The sequence below is a fragment of the Rhinoraja longicauda genome, chromosome 4 (genome assembly GCF_053455715.1).
Source record: "Rhinoraja longicauda isolate Sanriku21f chromosome 4, sRhiLon1.1, whole genome shotgun sequence".
NCBI classification, from domain to species: domain Eukaryota; kingdom Metazoa; phylum Chordata; class Chondrichthyes; order Rajiformes; family Arhynchobatidae; genus Rhinoraja; species Rhinoraja longicauda.
Genome location: NC_135956.1, coordinates 86,119,782 through 86,141,475, shown reverse-complemented (window position 1 = coordinate 86,141,475; position 21,694 = coordinate 86,119,782). Strand labels below are relative to the sequence as shown.

The window sequence follows — 21,694 nt, the reverse complement described above, 5'->3', positions numbered from 1 at the left end:
AGAAATATTCATTGAGGATCTTGCCCAAATCCTGTGGTTCCACACCGAGTTGACTACTTTAATTCCTGAGGGACCCCATTCTTTATCCGGTTACCCTTGTTCCTTTATTATATTTATAAAATCTTTTGGGATGCCAGAGCTATCTCCTGTCCCCGATGTTAGGCTAACTGGTCTATAATTCCCCGTTTTCTATCTCCCTCCCTTTTTAAAAAGTGGGGTTACATTAGCTACCCTCCAGTCCTCAGGAACTACTCCAGAATCTAAAGAGTTTTGAAAAATTATCACTAATGCATCCACTATTTCTGAGGCTACTTCCTTATGCACTCTGGGATGCAGCCTATCTGGCCCTGGGGATTTATCTGCCTTTAATCCATTTAATTTACCTAACACCACTTCCCGACTAACCTGGATTTCCCTCAGTTCCTCCATCTCATTAGACCCCCGGTCCCCCGCTATTTCCGGCAGACGGTTTATGTCTTCCTTAGTGACTGTTGGCAAATTAATTTCCCTCCTGTGATAAATAAAGTTCTATCATATTGTATCGTACACCCTCAACCAGGTGATCATCCCTTTCTTGTTCCTCATCTCCACCCATATAGCTTTGCTGGACGAACCATCAATAATATCATCTCTGACCACTGTCGTGATATCCTCGTTGATCAGTATTGCAACACCCCTTCCTCTTTTACCCCCACCTCTATTTCCCTTGAAGCATCCGTACCTTAGAACATTAAGCTGTCATTCCAAAGATAGACAGACTGAGAGTCAGGGGAGAGGGAGACACAAATATGGACGAGTAAGCTCTCTGTGTTAAGAAGGGTCTCGACCCAAAACGTCACCCATTCTTTCTCTCCGGAGATGCTGCCTGTCCCGCTGAGTTACTCCAGCTTTTTGGTTCTATCTTCAGTTTAAACCAGCATCTCCAGTTCCTTCTTACACAAGCTGTCAGTCCTGTCCCTCTCTTAGCCAGGTTTCTGTAATGGCTACAACGTCCCAGTTGCAAGTATCTATCCGCGCCCGGAGTTCATCTGCCTTCCCCATCAGGACTCCTGCATTAAGATAAGTGCAAGTCAAACCAACAGTCCCACCTCACTCCATGCCTTTCCCCTGCCTATTCTGTCTACTAAACTTTATTTCATCATCATCCTTACCGCCTTCCAGCCTTTTACTTGCCCTGTTCCTGCATACGATCCCACCCTCCTGCCAATCTAGTTTAAAGCCATCCATGTAGCGCCAGCAAACCCGCCTTTTTTGCATATCTTTCATTCATTATTCTTTATCTCTCTACATTATCGTCTATATCTCTTGTTTCCCGTATCCCTAACCAGTCTGAAGAAGGGTCTCGACCCGAAACGTCACCCATTCCTTCTCTTCAGCGATGCTGCCTGTCCCACTGAGTTACTCCAGCTTTTTGTGTCTATCTTCTGCCAGGATATTGGTTCCCCTCCAGTTAAGGTGAAACCCATCCCTCTTGTACAGATTATCTAAGCCCCAGAAGAGATCCCAATGGTCCAGAAATATGAATTCCTGCCCCCTGCACCAACTCCTCAGCCACACATTCATCTACCGTAGCTTCCTGTCGCTACCTACACCAGCACATGGCACTGGGTGCAATCCAGAGATCACTACCCTGGGGGTGTTACTTTTTAGCCTTTTACGTAACTCCCTATACTCCTGCTGCAGTACCTCATTCTTTTCTTACCTATATCATTTGTGCCAACATGCACGATGACTTCCACTGCTCATCCTCTCCCATGAGGATGTCATGCAGTCGCTCAGAGACCCTGGCACCAGGGCGGCAGCACGTCATCCTGGCGTCTCGACTGCTGCCGCAGAATCTCCTGTCACCTTCAGAACTTCTCCCTTTCTTTAGACTTTAGTTTCAGCACCGACCCGCGGTCACCCTGTACACGAACACTATCCTTACACACACTAGGGACAATTTACAATTTTCACCAAAGCCAATTAAACCTGCTAACCAGTATGTCTTTGGAGTGTGGGAGGACACCAGAGCACCCGGAGAAAACCCACACGGTCACAAGGAGAACAAACAAGCTCCGTACAGACAGCACACGTGGTCAGGATTGAACCCGTGTCTCTGGCTCTGTAAAGCAGCAACTCTACTGCTGCGCCACTGCTCCGCCCTTCTTCTTCAGGTAACACTTCTCTTTATATGTTGATGAAACTTTCCCTTCATGCATCTGGAATATGTGTATCCTCTAATCCACTGTGAACCACGCACCACAGTTGTACCACCAAGAACAAAAAGGTTTGTTCTGAATTCACCATTTTAATTCTGATAACCAAAGATTTTCCACAAGTGGTAACACGTGTTATTTTTCAAAGTGCTCTCATTAATCACTCCTTCTGCTTTCTCTTTTTAGAGGAACACATCGGACCTTGTATCCTGAAAGAAATAGTCATTTGTAATATCAATCTTGCAATCTGAGACAGCCAAGAGAAGGAAAAATCAATGGCTTGTTCCCCTCACAGTTACTTATAGAAAAAAATTATCAATATCTTGTGTCTGTAGTCATTTGTGATTTATTCAATGTGTTTTTCAAGTGACAGAACATAACCCTTTATTCAATTAGTGCAGAAAACAGTATTCAATTTCGAAGGTTTACAAAACCGTCATAAGGTATTCTTGATCAAGGACAATTTACTGGATGAAAGAATGATCCCAGTCACAGGCCATGAAAATTATTTCTCAATTAATTCAATAAAGCGACCAAGTCAGGGCGGCACAGTGGCGGAGCGGTAGAGTTTCTGCCTTACAGCACTTACAGCGCCAATGACCCGGGTTCGATGCTGACTACCGGTGCTGTCTGTACAGAGTTTGTACGTTTTCCCCACGACCGTGTGGGTTTTCCCCCCAAGATCTTTGGTTTCTTCCCACACTCCAAAGACGTACAGGTTTGTAAGTTAATTGGCTCGGTAAAAATGTAAAATTGTCCTTGGTGTATGTAGGGTAGTGTTAATGTGCAGGGACTGCTGGTCGATGTGGACTCTGTGACACAAGTAAATATGTACTTACGCAGTGACTGGTTGCACATAGATTGCGTTGCTTAGAAGGAGAGCAGAACCAAATTCTGTATTTTTTTGGTAATAAATTGGATAGCTTTACTAATAGCCAGCATAGTTTATGCTGGCCACAGTTTAAGAATAAGGGGTAGGCCTTTTAGAACGGAGATGAGGAAAAACATTTTCAGTCAAAGACTTGTGAATCTGTGGAATTCTCTGCCTCAGAAGGCAGTGGAGGCCAATTCTCTGAATGCATTCAAGAGAGAGCTAGATAGAGCTCTTAAGGATAGTGGAGTCAGGGGGTATGGGGAGAAGGCAGGAATGGGGTACTGATTGAGAATGATCAGCCATGATCACATTGAATGGCGGTGCTGGCTTGAAGGGCCGAATAGCCTGCACCCCTGCCAAAGGTCCTATTTCCGCACTGTATCTCTAAACTAAACCAAGTGTAGTCTTCCCTTTAAGAATCTACACTGGTTGCTGATTTTTGATTATGCTGGCTACTAGTAAAGCTATCCAATTTATTACCAAAAACATACAGAATTTGGTTCTGCTCTCCTTCCAAGCAATGCAATCTATGTGCAACAACTCACTGCGTAAGTATATATTTACTTGTGTCACCTTTGATTCTTTAACAGTGAAACAAATTGCTGGAGGACCTCAGCGGGTCACATAGCATCAGTGGAGGGAATGGATAAGCGAAGTTTATCCGACCCTGTTATCGGAAATTTGGAAATTATAAGGAAGATGAGCAGGTCTGTTTAACCCTAAGAGTTCAAGTACTGGGGAAGCATGATGAGAAAAATGACCAACATAGGATCTTAGGAAGGTAATAAATAGATGTTTAGATCAATAGATGTATCAATGTATTTACCTTTCACAGCACAGCTTAATTAAAGTAGCTAAAACTAATACACTCCACTGAAAAGGAGGCCTACTGTTCTATTGAGGGGAGATGGTTGTTTGCAGTTTTGTTTAGGTTCTTATCTGTTGCAGCCTTGAGATTACAGCTGCTCTTTGTCACTGTACCCAGCAATTAACAGCCTTTTTCTTAAATCTATTCTCCATACAGGGATACTGAAAATTTTGGAACAAATGGGGAGAGTGGTACACTAAATAACAGGAAACATAAGGTTAGAGATAACTTTGGGGAAAGACAAAGATGAACGGTTACAGAGACATTGATTAATGATGACTGATTTCAAATCCACATCGTGGTGTTATGAGAACATAAAAATGCTGTAGGTACTGTGAATCTTCGAAACACTTTGCGTTCTCTCAGAGTGTAGGACAAGTATAGCACAAAATTCCATCCTGCAAACCCTTCTAGATTGATTGTACCGGGGGGGGGGGGGGGGGAGAATGCTGGAAAAAAGAGGTGCGGTGGAACAAAGCCTCGTAGGAGGTGATTGGTAGATGAGTGGAGTAAGTGGTGGACAAAGGAGACAAAAGGGTGTGAGAGAAGGAGAGAAGAGGAGTAAAATGTAAAGCCAGAGGGAGTCCCTTGCATTTAATTAGACCTGGCACATAAATTCTTCCCCATGTGTATCACAGGAGCATTCATTATCCAACATAATGTGACCTAAAGCCTCATGGGAAATGATTAAAACTTGGTCAAGGAGATCGAAGTTGGGGACCACTTAAATGTAAGAAATCATGAAGCATGATTTAGGAATCCTTGTGCTAAATGTTTTGACAGCTGAAAGGCTGTGTGGCAGTGATGAGTAGCCTGCCATTCTTTCAACTGCAATGACCTTCATCTTCTTTACTCAAAATGGATTAGTCGCAAGGTCAAGATTAGACTTGTGTTCACTGGATACTTAAGGTCTGCCTCCATGTCTCTCCTTAACCCCCTTTACACTTTATTGCTCCATTCTGCCTAAGGAAGTGAACAGCCTCAAACCTACTAGAGTATTTATTTATACCCTCTCCAAGACCCTGACATTCTTCCTAATGTTTGTTGTCCAGATTTAAAGCAATATTCCAGCAATGGAATGGCCATTTTACAAAAGCATTTAGCAAAATACCCCTGCTTTAGCGGCTCGGTATTGAATTTTATTTTGTAATGCCTCTGAAATGTCTTTGGGTGTTTTACAATGTTATAGACAGGACATAAGAACATATTTTAAAAAAATAGAAGCAGGATAGGGCGTTTCGTCTGAGCGGGCTCTTTCATCATTCAATTGGATGAGGGATGTTTCTATGCCTTGTCCATTTTCTTGTCCACTCCCCTTTTAAATATTGTTATGTAAATTATAATCATGCTCAACACCCACAAGCACGTAAACTTACCACCTCTTTTCTCTGAATCATCCTTACTGGACTCCTCATGCTCCAATCTATCCAGATCTCTATTACTACTCGTCCTATGCTGACTTCAAGTTTCTAAAAGTAGTAAAGCAAAACTTATCTAACAAAAGAGTGGCATAATAGCGCATCTTGTGGAGCTGCTGCCTCACAATGCCAGAGACTTGGGTTTGATCCTACCTCGGGTGCTGTCTGCGTGGAGTTTGTACAAACTCCCTGCGACCATGTGGGTTTCTTCTGGGTGCTCCAGCTGCCTCCCACATATCGAAGACGTATGGGTTTGTAAATTACCCGTAGTGTATAAGGAGCGGATGCAAAAGTAGAATAACATAGAACTAGCCTGAACTGCTGATTGATGGTAAGATGGACTCAGTGGGCCAAATGACGTGTTTCTGTGCTGTGTCCTTCAATCAAAACAGAAAATAAAACCTTTTCTCCGCTCGTCACGCCAGGCCTAATGTGCAGTCAAAACAAACGAGGCCTCTTAAAATGTTGGCCCCCTACGTTGCTTCAGAAATACTGAGTTTTTTCTTGGCACAAAGAATTTGAAGTGGTTGCTAAAATGTTCATAAATCATACAGCTGCATTGAACATTTGCACATTAATATGATACCCAACACTGGCACCCCAAGTTCCCAAAGTAGAACCGGGCAGCCTAAAACTTGCATACCTAAAACATCAAAAATGCAGGATTCAAATCTTCAAGAAAGCCAATGGTATGACTACAACCTGTCCAATTCGCTTGACAACATGCTAGCAGACATCTGAGGACTCACTGTGCAATACAAAAGCAATTCAATAAGTGTTACTTTTACGCTCACCTGAAGCCATTTTCACTTTGTTTTTAGCACTTTTTTGACATTTTGTACACCAAGCCTGTACTGATCGCAGACAATGCAATTGTGCTGTTTAGCACTCTCAGTTTCAAACTACCTAGTTTCCCAGATAATTTTTCATCAATATTATTTCTATAAATGTATCCTTATCCAGCCTCGATCTACTTGCACACTTTCTTCTTCCCATTTCTATTTCAAGTGCTGACCTTGTACATTGCCTTATTTCATTGCAATTTTTCCCCACATATTGTTACCCCCTCATTTCCCAAGGATTGTATTACCTCCTGCTGACCTTCCATACTATTACGTCAGTTAAAATGCAAAATTGTATAATAATTCATTCAAAATAATAATTAAATATGTGCTCTATGAAAACGAATAAATTAAAAACTGGTGTAGGAAGAAACTGCAGATGCTGGTTTAACCCGAAGATGAAATCAATATTCATATCTCTAACTTCAAGTAACCATTGCATCCTCTCTCTCCGTCCCTCCCCCACACGTTGTTGTACTAGTTTCAAAGTCGTCTTGTTGAGTCTCATTGTCTGTAACTCATTTTCACTTAGCCCACAGCTAACAATGGCCTGTTTCCTTTATCATGTTACGTTTTTGCATATCTTACATTCATGAGTTCTATATCTCTCTATATCACTGCCTATACCTATTGTTTCCCTTTCCCCTGACTCTCAGCCTGAAGAAGGCTCGACCCAAAATGTCGGCAATTCCTTTTCTACAGAGATGCTGTCTGATCCGCTGAGTTATAGACAACAGACAATAGACAATAGGTGCACGAGTAGGCCATTCGGCTCTTCGAGCCATTCAATGTGATCATGGCTGATCATTCACATTCAGTACCCCGTTCCTGCCTTCTCCCCATACCCCCTGAGTCCACTATCATTAAGAGCTCTAACTCCAGCCTTTTGTGTTACTCCAGCCTTTTGTGTCTCTCTTCAAATTAAAAACTGGAATGGTTTACTGAGATTCTAATCAGTAAAATGTGGATAGCAAGCAAAATATGGAAATACTTAAAGCTAAAGAAATAGCCATTTAGTGCAAATTATACGTCTTCTTTTCTAAAATTAAGAACAAAATCACTTGTCAATAATGCAAATAATGGACTATTCATTTCATTTTGATCTAGTTAAAATATTATTATCACTGTGGATGATGACCTAAAGTTAAAATATTGTTTCAATGATACATGTTAATGGAAATATATCCTCAGAAACGTTTGAAAAAAAAAACCAAAATGCATTTCAGAACTTGATTGGTGTGGTGGGAAGATGGTGGGAGCATGTGGGATGGAGAAAGGCAAAGAACAGAGGGGATATCCTATGAGCCAAAACAATGCCAATAAGGAAGTATTTAAAGTGAAAAATTAACGTTTACAGGAGGAGGAGAAAGCAATTCACAAGTGCACGTGAGAATTTGTGGAACATAAGAAAATTGAGCAAGCTTGTAATGTGGTTAAGCAGAGAAGCTTACATACTGGAGAAGGATCATGGGACACAAGGTCTACATAGTGAAGATAACTTAGACGTCATGTTAGGAACGGCAGCAATCAGAGTAGGGAAGTGTTAAAATTGCATGGCCTAGCTCTAATCTGGAGCAAAGATAAACACGGGATGTTTGCAAACCAGAAGGAAGAGACTGCAGATGCTGGTATACACCGAAGATAGGAACAAAATGCTGGAGTAACTAACTCAGCGGGACAGGCAGGCAGCATCTCTGGAAAGAAGAAACAAAGGGTGACGTTTCGGGTCAAAGAAGGGTCTCGACCCGAAACATCACCCATTCCTTCTATCCAGACAGTGTCCACTCTAAAATGTTGATTTTAAATGGATTATAAAAATGTACTTAATTTCGTTTTAGAGTTAGGTTCTCTGAATTGGTCGTTTTGAATTGAAGTGGTCTTTTATCCCCAACAAATAGGCTTACCAGCACACACGGGTTGTTAGATGACTCAAGTATGGTTCCCTGTGAATTCAATATGGCTCCATCTAAAAGCAGTATCCATGCAGTTGGATTTTGGGAAGGAACTTCAATGAGTTAAGGATGATTTCAGCAGAAGAATATGGAAATTAAGGGAAATAATTGGGATTTATGTCATTTGGAGGGAACATAGAAACAAAAGTTTTCGAGGAATATGGGATAAATGCAGGTAAATGGAACTGACTTAGATGGAACTGGGCATCTAGGCCAGTTATGGAGGAGCTGGGCAAAGAGCCTATTTCTATACTGTATGACACTATGCACATCTGCAGTGTGAGTGTGTAGTTTGAGAGACCTTGGCTTAAAGTTGATGAGCTGGAGTCCAAGACTACATTGCATCAAGGGGAGAGGGAAGTCATTTAGATACTTTGTTCCAGGAGGCTGGCACCAGTGGTGTAGTCGGTTTCCTCATATACCCTGCAGCCCCAGGCTCTCATTCAGACAGGTCGCAAGATTCCTGAACCTATTGGACGAGTGCAAGGTTGAGGCACCATAATTGCTGGATTATTACCTGTGTTACATGCAAGTTGGCACAGCATCAGATAATTAAATGTGTGGCAAAACACTGGTGTGGAAGAAAGGGGTTTCAATTCATTGGATGTTAGCAATGGTGTTGGGCAGAGAGGAAGCTGCTGTGTTTGGAAGGGTTTCGTATGAATTAAGCAAGTACCAATGAACCAGTAGATTAAATGAAGATAAGGCTAGTCAGCCTTTAGAAAATAGAATCGTAACAATATAGGAACAAGTCTTTCGGGTCCCCATGTCTGAACTGACCAGGATGGGAATCCCATCTGTCTGCACATGGTCCATATCCTCTTTTCCCTACCTGTTTTTGTATCTGTCTAATTGAATCTCAAACATTGCTATCACATCTGTTTCTAATACCTTCACTTACAATGTGTTCCAGGTACTTCCCACTCTATTACCACATCAGCGGGTATAGACAATAGATGCAGGAGGAGGCCATTTGGCCCTTCGAGCCAGTGTATGATTGTGATGCACTTTGGGAGGTTGAATGTAACGGGAAAGTATTCCATTAAAGGCAAGATCCTTAACAGCATTGACATAGAAACATAGAAAATAGGTGCAGGAGGTGGTCATTCGGCCCTTCGAGCCAGCACCGCCATTCATTGTGATCATGGCTGAACATCCACAATCAACATTGACAGATCCAAGAGCGTAGCTCAAGAGTCAAGAGTGTTTCATTTTCATATGTGCTGAAACAGAAAGAGTTGATATATGCGCCTCGACTAAGCATACGGGAAGTACTTGTTGAAGTAAATTCACACATTAATTGATAATCAGCCCAAAAAGGTGGTAATTGGCTTTTCTGCTGTTTTATATTTTAACCCCGTCTTAATTAATGTATTAAGTTATATAATCTTGCACTTAAATTTAATATTTACTCATTACAGTTCCCACACTATTGCTCTCACCAAGGACCATTCTAATCCTTATTCATAACTATCTTAAAACTAATAGTGCAAGGAAATTGGATGATATTAGGTGGCCCTAATCTTAAGATAGCCATAATCTTACAGAACGGGATAAAGGCAGAGGAGAGGAAAGGCTTAGTTCAGAAAATCATCAGATTGGGTAGAGTGATGGACACAAAACATAATTGAGCGTTACAAATATGCCCCTCAAACAGAATGCAGACATACCATCAGTCACAAATTTAGACGATCGTGGGGTTTTTTAGATTTAGAGATACAGCGCGGAAACAGGCCCTTCGGCCCACCGGGTCCGCGCCGCCCAGCGATTCCCGCACATTAACACTATCCTACACACTAGGGACAATTTTTTTAACATTTGCCCAGCCAATTAACCTACATACCTGTACGTCTTTGGTGTGTGGGAGGAAACCGAAGATCTCGGAGAAAACCCACGCAGGTCACGGGGAGAACGTACAAACTCCGTACAGACAGCGCCCGTAGTCAGGATCGAACCTGAGTCTCCGGCGCTGCATTCGCTGTAAGGCAGCAACTCTACCGCTGCGCCACCGTGCACACGGGTAACACATTAATCATGGGAAATTTCGATTTACATATGGACTAAATCATTGTCATTTAGTACAGAAGTAAACCCTTCGATCCGAGTTCACACTGAACACCTAGGACCCATCTACACTAATCTCTTTTTTATGTTCACATCAACTCCCTCATGAGCCGACCAACCACGTACATACAGTGTATGGTACATAATTTACAGTGGAATGTCGAAGACAACTGGAGCAGCCAAGGAAACCCACACTCACAAGCACCTCGTAGGCAACAGGTCAGGATTTAACTCAGGTCGCTGGAGGGTTGAGGCAGCAGCTCTACTAGCTGCGCCATTGTGCCACACTCAATACTGTGATGGATGAATGAATCCATCCGTTTTCAGATCCGTAAGTTGAGGAACCGTTTTCAGATCCGTAAGTTGAGGAACCAAAGAGATTAGAAGGGCAAAGAGGAGACATGAAATGCAACCGGCAGATTAAGGAAAATCCTATGGCATTTTCTAAGTATATTAAGATCACGAGCGTAACCGGGAAGGAATGAGGCACAATAGGGCCCTGAGGAACAATTGCCCTTTTGATCAGGAAGAAGTGGTTCTTTTCATCTGTAGTCACTGAGGTAAAGGTCAATATAGTTAGTGATTTCAGTTGGGACGGTGATATCTGAGAACAAATTAATATTAAAATAGAGGCGGTATTAGATGTCTTAGCACGAATAAATTTGGATAAAACACCAATACCTATTGAAATGTTTCTTATTGGAGGCAAATGAGGAGATTGATAGGACTATCAGATAGGATAGGCGTGCAGCGTAGGTTTACTAGGTTAATTCCCGGAATGGCGGGACTGTCATATGTTGAAAGACTGGAGCGACTAGGCTTGTATACACTGGAATTTAGAAGGATGAGAGGAGATCTTATCGAAACGTATAAGATTATTAAGGGGTTGGACACGTTAGAGGCAGGAAACATGTTCCCAATGTTGGGGGAGTCCAGAACAAGGGGCCACAGTTTAAGAATAAGGGGTAGGCCATTTAGAACTGAGATGAGGAAAAACTTTTTCAATCAGAGAGTTGTGAATCTGTGGAAATCTCTGCCTCAGAATGCATTCAAGAGAGAGCTAGATAGAGCTCTTAAGGATAGCGGAGTAAGGGGGTATGGGGAGAAAGCGGGAACGGGGTACTGATTGAGAATGATCAGCCATGATCACATTGAATGGCGGTGCTGGCTCGAAGGGCCGAACGGCCTCTTCCTGCACCTATTGTCTATTGTCTATTGGATAAGGATATTTAAATCTTCACTGTGACACCGAGAGGGGCTTCAAGGCTAAATCAGGTAGTCTTAGTCCAGTGAAACTAGTAGTAAAATTGCTGGAAAAAATTATCAGGAAGAAAACTAATCTAAAAATAGGGACTGATTAGGGATAATCGACACAGACTTGATCCTATCTGACTAATTTAATTGAGTTTTCTAAAGAGATTACTGAATTTTTGGACGAGGGCAGAGTGGTTACATTGGCTAGAGTAAGGCATATAAGATAGGGGCATAGTTAAGTTGGGGGAGGTGTATTTTTCAAGCAGGTAACGAAGTGCATTGATAAAGGCAGTGCAGTTGATGTAATTTACATAGGCTTAAGATGATTTGGCCTAAAAGGTTAGAACCCATGGGATCAAAGGCAAGAAGGCAAATTAGAAACAAAATTGCCTTGGTATTAGAAGACAGATAGACAATAGACAATAGGTGCAAGAGTAGGCCATTCGGCCCTTCGAGCCAGCACCGCCATTCAACATGATCATGGCTGATCATCCACAATCAGTACCCCGTTCCTGCCCTCTCCCCATACCCCCTGACTCCGCTATCATTAAGAGCTCTATCTAACTCTCTCTTGAAAGCATCCAGAGAATTGGCCTCCACTGCCTTGTGAGGCAGAGAATTCCACAGATTTACAACTCTCTGAGTGAAAAAGTTTTTCCTCATCTCCGTTCTAAATGGCCTACCCTTTATTCTTAAACTGTGGCCCCTGGTTCTGGACTCCCCCAACATTGGGAACATGTTTCCTGCCTCTAGCGTGTCCAATCCCTTAATAATCTTACATGTTTCAATAAGATCCCCTCTCATCCTTCTAAATTCCAGTGTATACGAGCCCAGTCGCTCCAGTCTTTCAACATACGACAGTCCCGCTATTCCGGGAATTAACCTAGTGAACCTACGCTGCACTCCCTCAATAGCAAGAATGTCCTTCCTCAAATTTGGAGACCAAAACTGCACACAGTACTCCAAGTGCGGTCTCACAAGTCTCTGTACAACTGCAGAAGGACCCCTTTGCTCCTCTACTCAACTCCTCTTGTCATGAAGGCCAACATGCCATGGTTCAAGTTACATTTGTGAATGGAAATCTGTGACCAGTGGAGTACCGCAGAGATTGGTTGTGGAACTCTTACTGTTTGTAATATGTATTAACTACCTCGTGGTCTGTCTGCAGACAACATGAGAAACATGGCGTGACAGGAAGGAACTCCAGATGCTGGTTTATACCAAAAATAGACACAAAGTGCTGCAGCAATTTAGCAGGTCAGGCAGCATCTCTGGATAAAAAGGATCGGTGATGTTGAGGGTCGGGACAATTCTTCAGTCTGAAGGGTCCCGACCCAAAACGTCACCTATCCTTTTTTTCCAGAGATGCTGCCTGACCTGCTGAGTTACTCCTATACATTGGGTCTATTTATGATGAATATGGTGTTGTTCAGAGTGAGGAAGGTAGTCTTAAGCTACAGAAAGATATTGGTCAGGTGGCAAATTGGGAATGCAATGGTAGGTAAAATGTATCCTGATACATATGAGATGATGGATTTTGAAATGTCCAATAAGGGTAGACCATTACCATGAATGACAGGGGTCTGGAGAAAACTGAGGAAAGATCGAGTTTTGGTGTAAGAAGTTGAAAGGGGGAAAAAATCACAGGTATATAGGGTGGTCAAGAAGACGGATGGGTCTCGACCCGAATCATCACCTATTCATTTTCTCCAGAGATGCTGTCTGACCTACTGAGTTATTCCAGCTTTTTGTGTCTATCTTCAGTTTTTTAAACCAGCATCTCCTGCTCCTTCCTAGACAGATCAAATGTTGTTCCTTATTAGTTGGGGCAAAGAGTGTAAGAGCGGGGAGATTTTGGTACAAGATATAAAATATATTGTGAGGCCACTGCAGCAATATTGTGTGTACCACACTACAGGAAGAACGTGAATACACTAGAGAGAGAGCAGAGGAGATTCACCAAGAAATTGCCTGGAAATGTTTTAATTATGACTGGATTGAGACTGGATAGATTCATTTTGTTTCCCTTGGAGAGGAGGAAGAGGCTGAAGGGGTCGCAGAAAAGTCATGCAAAACTATGTGGAACAGAGAGGGTGGATAATGCAAAAGATATAACAGAGGAATCTCAGAGAACAGATAAATAAAACCATAGATTTAGGATGATGAATGAGAAGGTTAGAGGGAATATGAGGAAGAATCTTTTCACCCAGAGGGTGGGTGCAATCTAGAACATTCTGCCTGCGAAGGTGAGGGAAGTAAATATTCTCTCAAAGAATAAATAGTACGCTTTGTTGTGCTGATGAGATTCGTATAGATAGAACTTGATGGTTATCATAGACATGGTGGACAGAAGGGCCTGTTTTGTACGATATTACGCTATGACTAAATGACAGCGAAGAAGCAAGCTGTTAGGGATTTCTACTGGACAAGGAAAAAAGATTAATTGAGAACCTGGTAGCTAAAGGGCATTTTGACAAAATTGAACACAATACAATTTGGTATTAAATCATGACTTTAAATGAGTATTTCAATCTGAAACCAGGATCTTAAACCTGAATAAGACAAACCATGAAGTCACGAGATATTTGCCAGTTTGCTGCAATAGTAATGGCTAACGAACAACAGTAATGGCTAACGACAGTAGCTGTTCAACAGTAATGGCTAACAAATTAATACAGTTTCCAAGCAATAGGCTTATATATAGCAATAAACCCAAATGAAAATCGGCCCACCAGGAGAGGTTAAAGGTAATATCAATCATAGGAAAAACAATATATTGTCATAAAGTAGTAAACCTGGATTGGAATATTTCAGAATTCAGCGCAGGATGACCAATGCACTGATAAGGAAATTAAAAGTAGATTAAGAAAGTGGATAAGCAAAACAACATGAAAAATGATTGTAATGACTTTTAAAGATAATCCTGGAATATCTTTAAAACACTGGAATAAATATTTATTCTTTTAAATAACATTTATCTTTTTAAAAGTCATCTCAAGTCTAACGCGAGAAAAAAGGAAACCATTTTATTAAAGTTGAACTGGTGAACACCTGCCTCCCCATTTTCAGCACAAAAGAATTGTAAATTCTCCACTCATTGTTTCACATTTCTTAAACTTGTACTTGAAATAGATAATTTAATTCAATAATAAATGAAAACCGTGTCACTGTACCTTTGGAACCAGGTGCCGAAGCTGATCTTTTCCCAGCAATACTCCCACTTCTCATTTTCTTGGTAGCAGATGCCTTGAGTGTAGAACTCGCTGATGGTTTGCTTCCATCCACTGACTCTTCATCATCGAAGCTTTTATCTGTTTATTTTACAGAAAACATAAATGTCTATCATTTCTAGTTCTCATTAAGAGGAAAATAGAATTAAAATCACTCTTATACTATTATTATTTTCCAACAGCAGTGAGATTTGAAAATTAAAATTAAAAATACCCATTCAAGTGAAATAACATTATCTAGCCTTTTAAAAAAAAAATCTTCTACAGCAAGCACTTCAACTTAATCTAGAATAATTTGCATACCAATTGATGATCCTGACATTTTAAACCCCCTTTTAAATGTCAAAATGCATTCCTGAAGCAAATCCTTGTGCGTGCTTTTGTATGTGCTTCAGCCTACACATCCTCCCACTGTGTCATCAGTTCTCTGGTTTTTCCGCCCTGATTCTACAACTTACAGGCACAGATCCTCTTGCAAATCAGCCGTCTCATTCCTTTAAAAAAAAAATGCTGTCAAATCCTCTCATGCAAGAAGCTCCTAATAGATCACATGACCAAATGCCAGTCAATTATCAATAACAATTGATTCTCGTCTCCACCTCAAAATACTCGCCATGAATACAACAGAAGCGTATCCCTGCATCTTTACCCTTTCCCCCTTTACTTGGTGCAAACAGCCAATCAGCTCACGGGTGACATCATTTTTTTGCAGCCAGTGCCAGAGGTGAAATTTCTCATGCATATAAATTCTGCTTTTACACACAACTGCAATTCCTTTTTCAACTCTTGCAAGAAAACCCTGCTCATTTGAAAAATTATCTAGCATTTTAGCTGTATGATTTTCCAAACCTTATTTCCTTGTGTTTCAACTGCACAGCTGATTTTATTTCAGTATTGAAACAGATTCAACATGGCTCTCCTTTCACTTTTGCAGAGTGAATGGAGAGCCACATTGAATCGAAGCAGTTTTTAATTTAGCCAACAAATATACACAATTTAAGGTTATGTATGATGTTGAGATTTGTTAATTGTTGGTACATAGAACAGCTCTGCTGATGGAAGTGCACAAGCTTTCACTCTGTGCCGCCGAGATATAATTAATGAATGCCAGTGAACAGGGCGAGGTTCACTTGTGTTGTTTAGCATCTTAATCCGTTTCTTAAAGCCTCAATGGCAACAGAGACCTTAATTTTAGTTAACTACCGTGGAAATATGTGCTTTAAATGTAATTTTACAGTCATACATATCACTTTCAAAATCCCCAAAGGACAAAACAGGAAAACAAAATGAATATAAGCACAAAAAGCTGGAGTAACACAGCGGGTCAGACAGCATCTCTGGAGAAAAGGAATAGGTGACGTTTCGGGTCGACACTATTCTTCAGACTGAAGGTGTCGACCCAAAACGTCACCTATTCCTTTTCTCCAGAGATACAGTCTGACCTGCTGAGTTACTCCAGCTTTTTGTGTCTATCTTCGGTTTAAACCAGCCTCTGCAGTTCCTTCCTACACAAACCAAAACGAGTGCATTGTTGAAATAAAATAAATACACTTATTGGAATGAATTTAAAATGTAAACAGATTTAGCAACTGGCCAGATACCATTCAATATCTGAACTTGACACTGTTTAATGGCCGAAGATAAACACAAAAAACTGGACTAACTCAGCGGGTCAGACAGCATCTCTGGAGCAACCGTTTAATGACCTAACGGCTTGCATAAAAACATGTTCGGGCGGAATCTACTAAATATGCTATTTCTCTTTTGTTATTGTTAATTCTTGGAATTGTGGATGCATGGATGGAGGTAAGGGAAATATGGAGAGGAGAAGGGGAAGAATCCTCTTTGCAATCCATAACGAATGTTTTCAGGAACAGGATTTCCATAATATTAAATGATTTTCGGTATATCTTTATCAAAACTAATGGAAGGTCAATAGGTCAATTAAGAAGATGGATGACTGAATAAATTCAAGTTTTTTTTGCCAATAATAAACAAAATCAATTGGCTAGTTCACTGATGGGAGTTACTCAACTCTGCCCTTGTAGAATCAGTCTGAAGAAGGGTCTCGACCCGAAACGTCACCCATTCCTTATCTCCTGAGATGCTGCCTGACCTGCTGAGTTACTCCAGCATTTTGTGAATAAATACCTTCGATTTGTACCAGCATCTGCAGTTATTTTCTTGCACTGCCCTTGTATATTTAGTTTTCAGCATATTTCTGTAACTGACATCTACGTTGATGGGAATTTATCCTTTAAACTGCTGAACATTCACATTCCAGTGTGAAACACTGCCTTAAATTTTGATTCAAACAGGGAAATACCAAATTTAGCATTTATTTTGATTTGTTTAAGGACATGTCAGTGGATAGAAAATGCTGGGTATTCACAGCAGATTGAGATTCAGCTCAGAAATATTTTATCAGAACCAGACAAGTTTTGAATTAAAGAAACTGCAGATGCTGGAATCCTAAGCAATACTAAATTGCTGGAGGAACTCAGCAGGTCAGGCAGCATCTGTGGAGGGGATGGACAGACGGGTCTGAAAACGTTTGAAAATAAGTTGGTTCTAAATTGCAAAGAGGGTTGGGGAGGGATGGTTTGACTTAGGGAGTATCTCTGATAGCTTGAGGTAACGGTTGCTATGGTGAAATGTTGTTTATAAAATTGCACAATAGATCAATTAATGAGGGCAGTTAGAGAGAAATAAATGGGCATGTAAAACCTTGAATATACTGAGTTAATTTTACAAATGTATAGTCTTGCAGCAGTTCTGGACAGTGCTGCTACACACAAAGATTGCAAGTCAACGGAAATTATTAATGATTTTGGTATAGAATCCGATTTGCTGCAATGTGCCCAAATGGATGAAATGCTGTTTAGATACATTTAGTTTAGATATATAGTGTGGAAACAGGCCGTTCAGCCCATCAAGTCCACATCTTCCATCCATCAACCATATACTAGTTTTATGTTGTCATACTTTCCCACGAAGGGCGATTACACTACCCACTAGGGCAATTTACAGAAGCCAATTAACCACTAAACCTGCACATCTTTGGAATGTGAGAGGAAACTGGAGCACCCTGAGGAAACCCACACAGTCATAAGTTCATGTCATTAGGAGCAGAATTTGGCTCATCTACTCTGCCATTCAATCATGGCTGATCTATCTTTCCCTCTCAACCCCATTCTCCTGCCTTTTCCCCATAACCCCTGACATCCGTACTAATAAAAAATCTATCAATCTCTGCTTTAAAGATATCCGTTGACTTTGCCTCCCCAGCCTTCTGCGGCAATGAATTCCACAGATTCACCATCCTCTGATGAAAGAAATTCCTCCTCATCTCATTCCTAAAGGAATGTCCTTTTATTCTGAGGTTATGGCCTCTAGTCACCAGACTCTCCCACTAGTGGAAACATCCTCTCCACATCCTCTCCACCAGCACGGTGGCGCAGCGGTAGAGTTGCTGCCTTACAGCGAATGAAGCGCCGGAAACTCAGGTTCGATCTTGACTACGGGCGCCGTCTGTACGGAGTTTGTACGTTCCCCCCATGACCTGCGTGGGTTTTCTCCGAGATCTGCGGTTTCCTCCCACACTCCAAAGACGTACAGGTATGTAGGTTAATTGGCTGGGCAAATGTAAAAATTGTCCCTAGTGGGGTGTAGGATAGTGTTAGTGTGCGGGGATCGCTGGGCAGCGCGGACCCGGTGGGCCAAAGGGCCTGTTTCTGCGCTGCATTTCTAAATCTAAATCTAAATCTAAAAATCTAAATCACTCTATGCAGGCCTTTTGCTATTCGATAAGTTTCAATGAGGTCCCCCTTCGTCCTTCTAAACGAGTACAGGCCCAGTGCCATCAAAAGCCCCTCATATGTTAACCCACTCATTCCTGGGATCATTCTTGTAAACCTCCTCTGGACCCTCTCCAATGCCAGCACATCCTCCTTTGATATGGGGCCCAAAACTGCTCACAATACTCCAAATGCAGTCTGACCAGTGCCTTATAAAGCCTCAGCATTACATTCCTGTTTTTATATTCTAGTCCTCATATTCTGTTGTGCTGCTGAAATAAAGAACTCTGTTCTATCTGGGTAATATGACAATACAACACTATTGGCTTTTGACTCTTGAAATAAATGTTAGCATTGCATTTGCCTTCCTTACTTCAGATTCAACTTGCAAATTAAGTTTTTGGAAATCCAGTACCAGCACTCCCAAGTCCCAAATCATCATACCACAACCAGAGAGCAGTGCTGACAATAGACAATAGGTGCAGGAGTAGGCCATTCGGCCCTTCGAGCCAGCACCGCCATTCAATGTGATCATGGCTGATCATTCTCAATCAGTACCCCGTTCCTGCCTTCTCCCCATACCCCCTGACTCCGCTATCCTTAAGCTGAACTACTATCTACCTCTTTGGTAATCCTCGGACTATCCTTGATCGGACTTTGCTGCCTTTACTTTGCACTAAATGTTATTCCCTTATCATGTATCTATACACTGTAAATGGATCGATTGTATTGTCTTTCTGCTGACTGGTCAGCACGGAACAAAAGCTTGTCACTGACAATAAACTGAACTAAACTTTGCACCACTGATTTCTGAATTATCTCCCCATTTAGAAAATAGTCTATGCCTTTATTCCTACTACCAAAATGCATGACTCCACACTTTGCTATACTGTAGCAAAGGGCGTGCAGCATAGGTTTACTAGGTTAATACCCGGAATGGCGGGACTGTCATATGTGGAAAGACTGGAGCGACTAGGCTTGTATACACTGGAATTTAGAAGGATGAGAGGGGATCTTATCGAAACGTATAAGATTATTAAGGGGTTGGAGGCAGGAAACATGTTCCCGATGTTGGGGGAGTCCAGAACAAGGGGCCACAGTTTAAGAATAAGGGGTAGGCCATTTAGAACGGAGATGAGGAAAAACTTTTTCAGTCAGAGAGTTGTGAATCTGTGGAATTCTCTGCCATTACTCTGCCCATTTCTGCAGCTGATCTATATCCTACTGTATCTACCAACAGCCTTCCTTACTGTCCAGAGGCCCGGGTTCGATCCTGACTATGGGTGCTGTCTGTGTTCATACGTTCTCCCTGTGATCGTGTGGGATTCCTTTGGGTGCCTCCGTGTCCTCCAAAGTCATGCAGGTTTGTAGGTTAATTGGCTTTGGTAAATTTGTACATTGTTCCCTTTGTGTAGGTTAGTGCTAGTGTTTGGGTAATCGCTGGTCGGCGTGCACTCGGTGGGCCAACTGTATCTCTACAGTAAAGTAAAATATAAAGTAAACTAAAGTCATCTTAATCTTCTGGATCAGCCTACCAAGGGGAACCTTATCAAAAATCTTCCTAAAATCTATGTATACAACATCCACTGCCCTAATCTCCTTCATCACCTACTTAAAAAACTCAATCCATTTGATGAGACACGACCTGCCGCAGACAGAGCAATGATGGCTATCCCTAATTAGCCTATTATTTTCCAAATAGGAGTAAATCTTATCTCAAAGTCTCTCCAATAATTTCCCCGACCACTGAAGGGATGCTCACTGGATGACAGTTCCCTGGATTCTCTCTACTTCCCTTCTTAAATAAAGGAACAACACTGGCCACTCTCCAGTCCCCCGGGACCTTGCCTATGGTGAGGAAAAAAACAAAGATCCTCGACAAGGCCCCTGTAATCCTCTCTCTTGCCTCCCTCAATAACCTGGGATAGATCCCATCAGGCCCTTGGGACATATCGATCTTAATGCCCTTCAAGAGCCTCAGCACCACCTCCTTCTCGATCTCAAACTGCCCTAGCATATTTTTGTTGACCACACTGGTCTCACTGTCCTCCAAGTCTTTCTCCTTGGTGAATACTTGAATAAAGCAAAGTACTTGTTTAGTGCCTCACCGACATCCTCGAACTCCAAGCATAGATTCCTTTCTTCATCTTTGAGCGGTGCTACTTTCTACCTGGTCATGTCTTGTCTTTAACATATGTATAAAAAGCCTTGTGATTTTAATCCGACTCGCCAATGACATTTTGTGGCCCCTTTTGGCCCTTCTAATCGCCCTCTCAACCTCTGTTTCTCCAATCTCTACTTATAGCTAATACCCCCCAATCCAGGCAGCATTGTGGTAAAACTCTTCTGCACCCTCTCCAAAGCTTCCACATCCTTCCCGTTATTGGGCGAGCGGAATTGCACACAGTACTCCAAATGCAGCCTAACCGTAGTCCAATAAAGCTGCAGCCTAACTTCCTAATTCTTATACTCAATCCTCTGGCCAATGAAGGAAAGCATACTTTTACTTACTCCAGTTCTCTCCCCTCTACTTACAGTCTGAAGAACGGTCCCGACCCAAAACATCTCCTGTTCTTTTTTCCAGAGATGCTGCCTGACCTGCTGAGTTACTCCTGCACTTTCTGTCTATCTTCAGTCTATACCAGCATCTGCAGTTCCTTTCTACACATTCCATATCTTACCACTCTATCTACTTGCGCTGCCACTTTCAGGGAGCTATGGACATAGACCCCAAGATCCATCTGTAAATCAATGCTATTAAGGGTGTTTCCCTTTATATTCGACCTCCCAAAGTGCCACACTTCACACTTGCTTAGATTAAGCTCCTTCTGCCATTTCTCCACCCATCTCTGTAGTACTTGATTGGAAGGTGAAGAAACTATGCACGATGGTTGCCTACATTAATCAGGGCATTGAATATAAAAACGAGGAGGATTTGCTACAACTTTATAAAATATTTAGACACAAGAAACTACAGATGCTGGTTTACCAAAAAAGCCATGAAGTAATGGAGAAACTGAGCAGGACCCACTGAGTTACTCCACCACTTTGTGGCTTTTAATATAAAATATTTGTTAGGCCACAGCTGGAATATTTTAATCTTGTCACCACACAATAGGAAAAACATGACTACATTGGAGCGATATGTTAGGATATTGTTCGGGATGCAATGTTATATTAAAGAGGAAGATTGGACA

At 41.7% G+C, this 21,694-nt stretch overlaps 1 protein-coding gene across 32 annotated transcripts in view; it reads right to left on the bottom strand.

Moving 5' to 3' along the window:
* The window catches only part of clasp2 (cytoplasmic linker associated protein 2), a 278,703-nt gene that overhangs the window by 157,683 nt on the left and 99,326 nt on the right, over positions 1-21,694 (bottom strand). For 30 of the 32 annotated variants that reach the window (XM_078398275.1, XM_078398276.1, XM_078398278.1 and 27 more), the window contains one exon: positions 14,644-14,781. In XM_078398275.1, the coding sequence (XP_078254401.1) occupies positions 14,644-14,781 (138 nt within the window). Of the gene's footprint in view, positions 1-14,643; positions 14,782-15,158; positions 15,271-15,299; positions 15,330-21,694 lie in introns of those variants that run through there. The other 2 variants (XM_078398306.1, XM_078398302.1) reach the window with 2 other exon arrangements.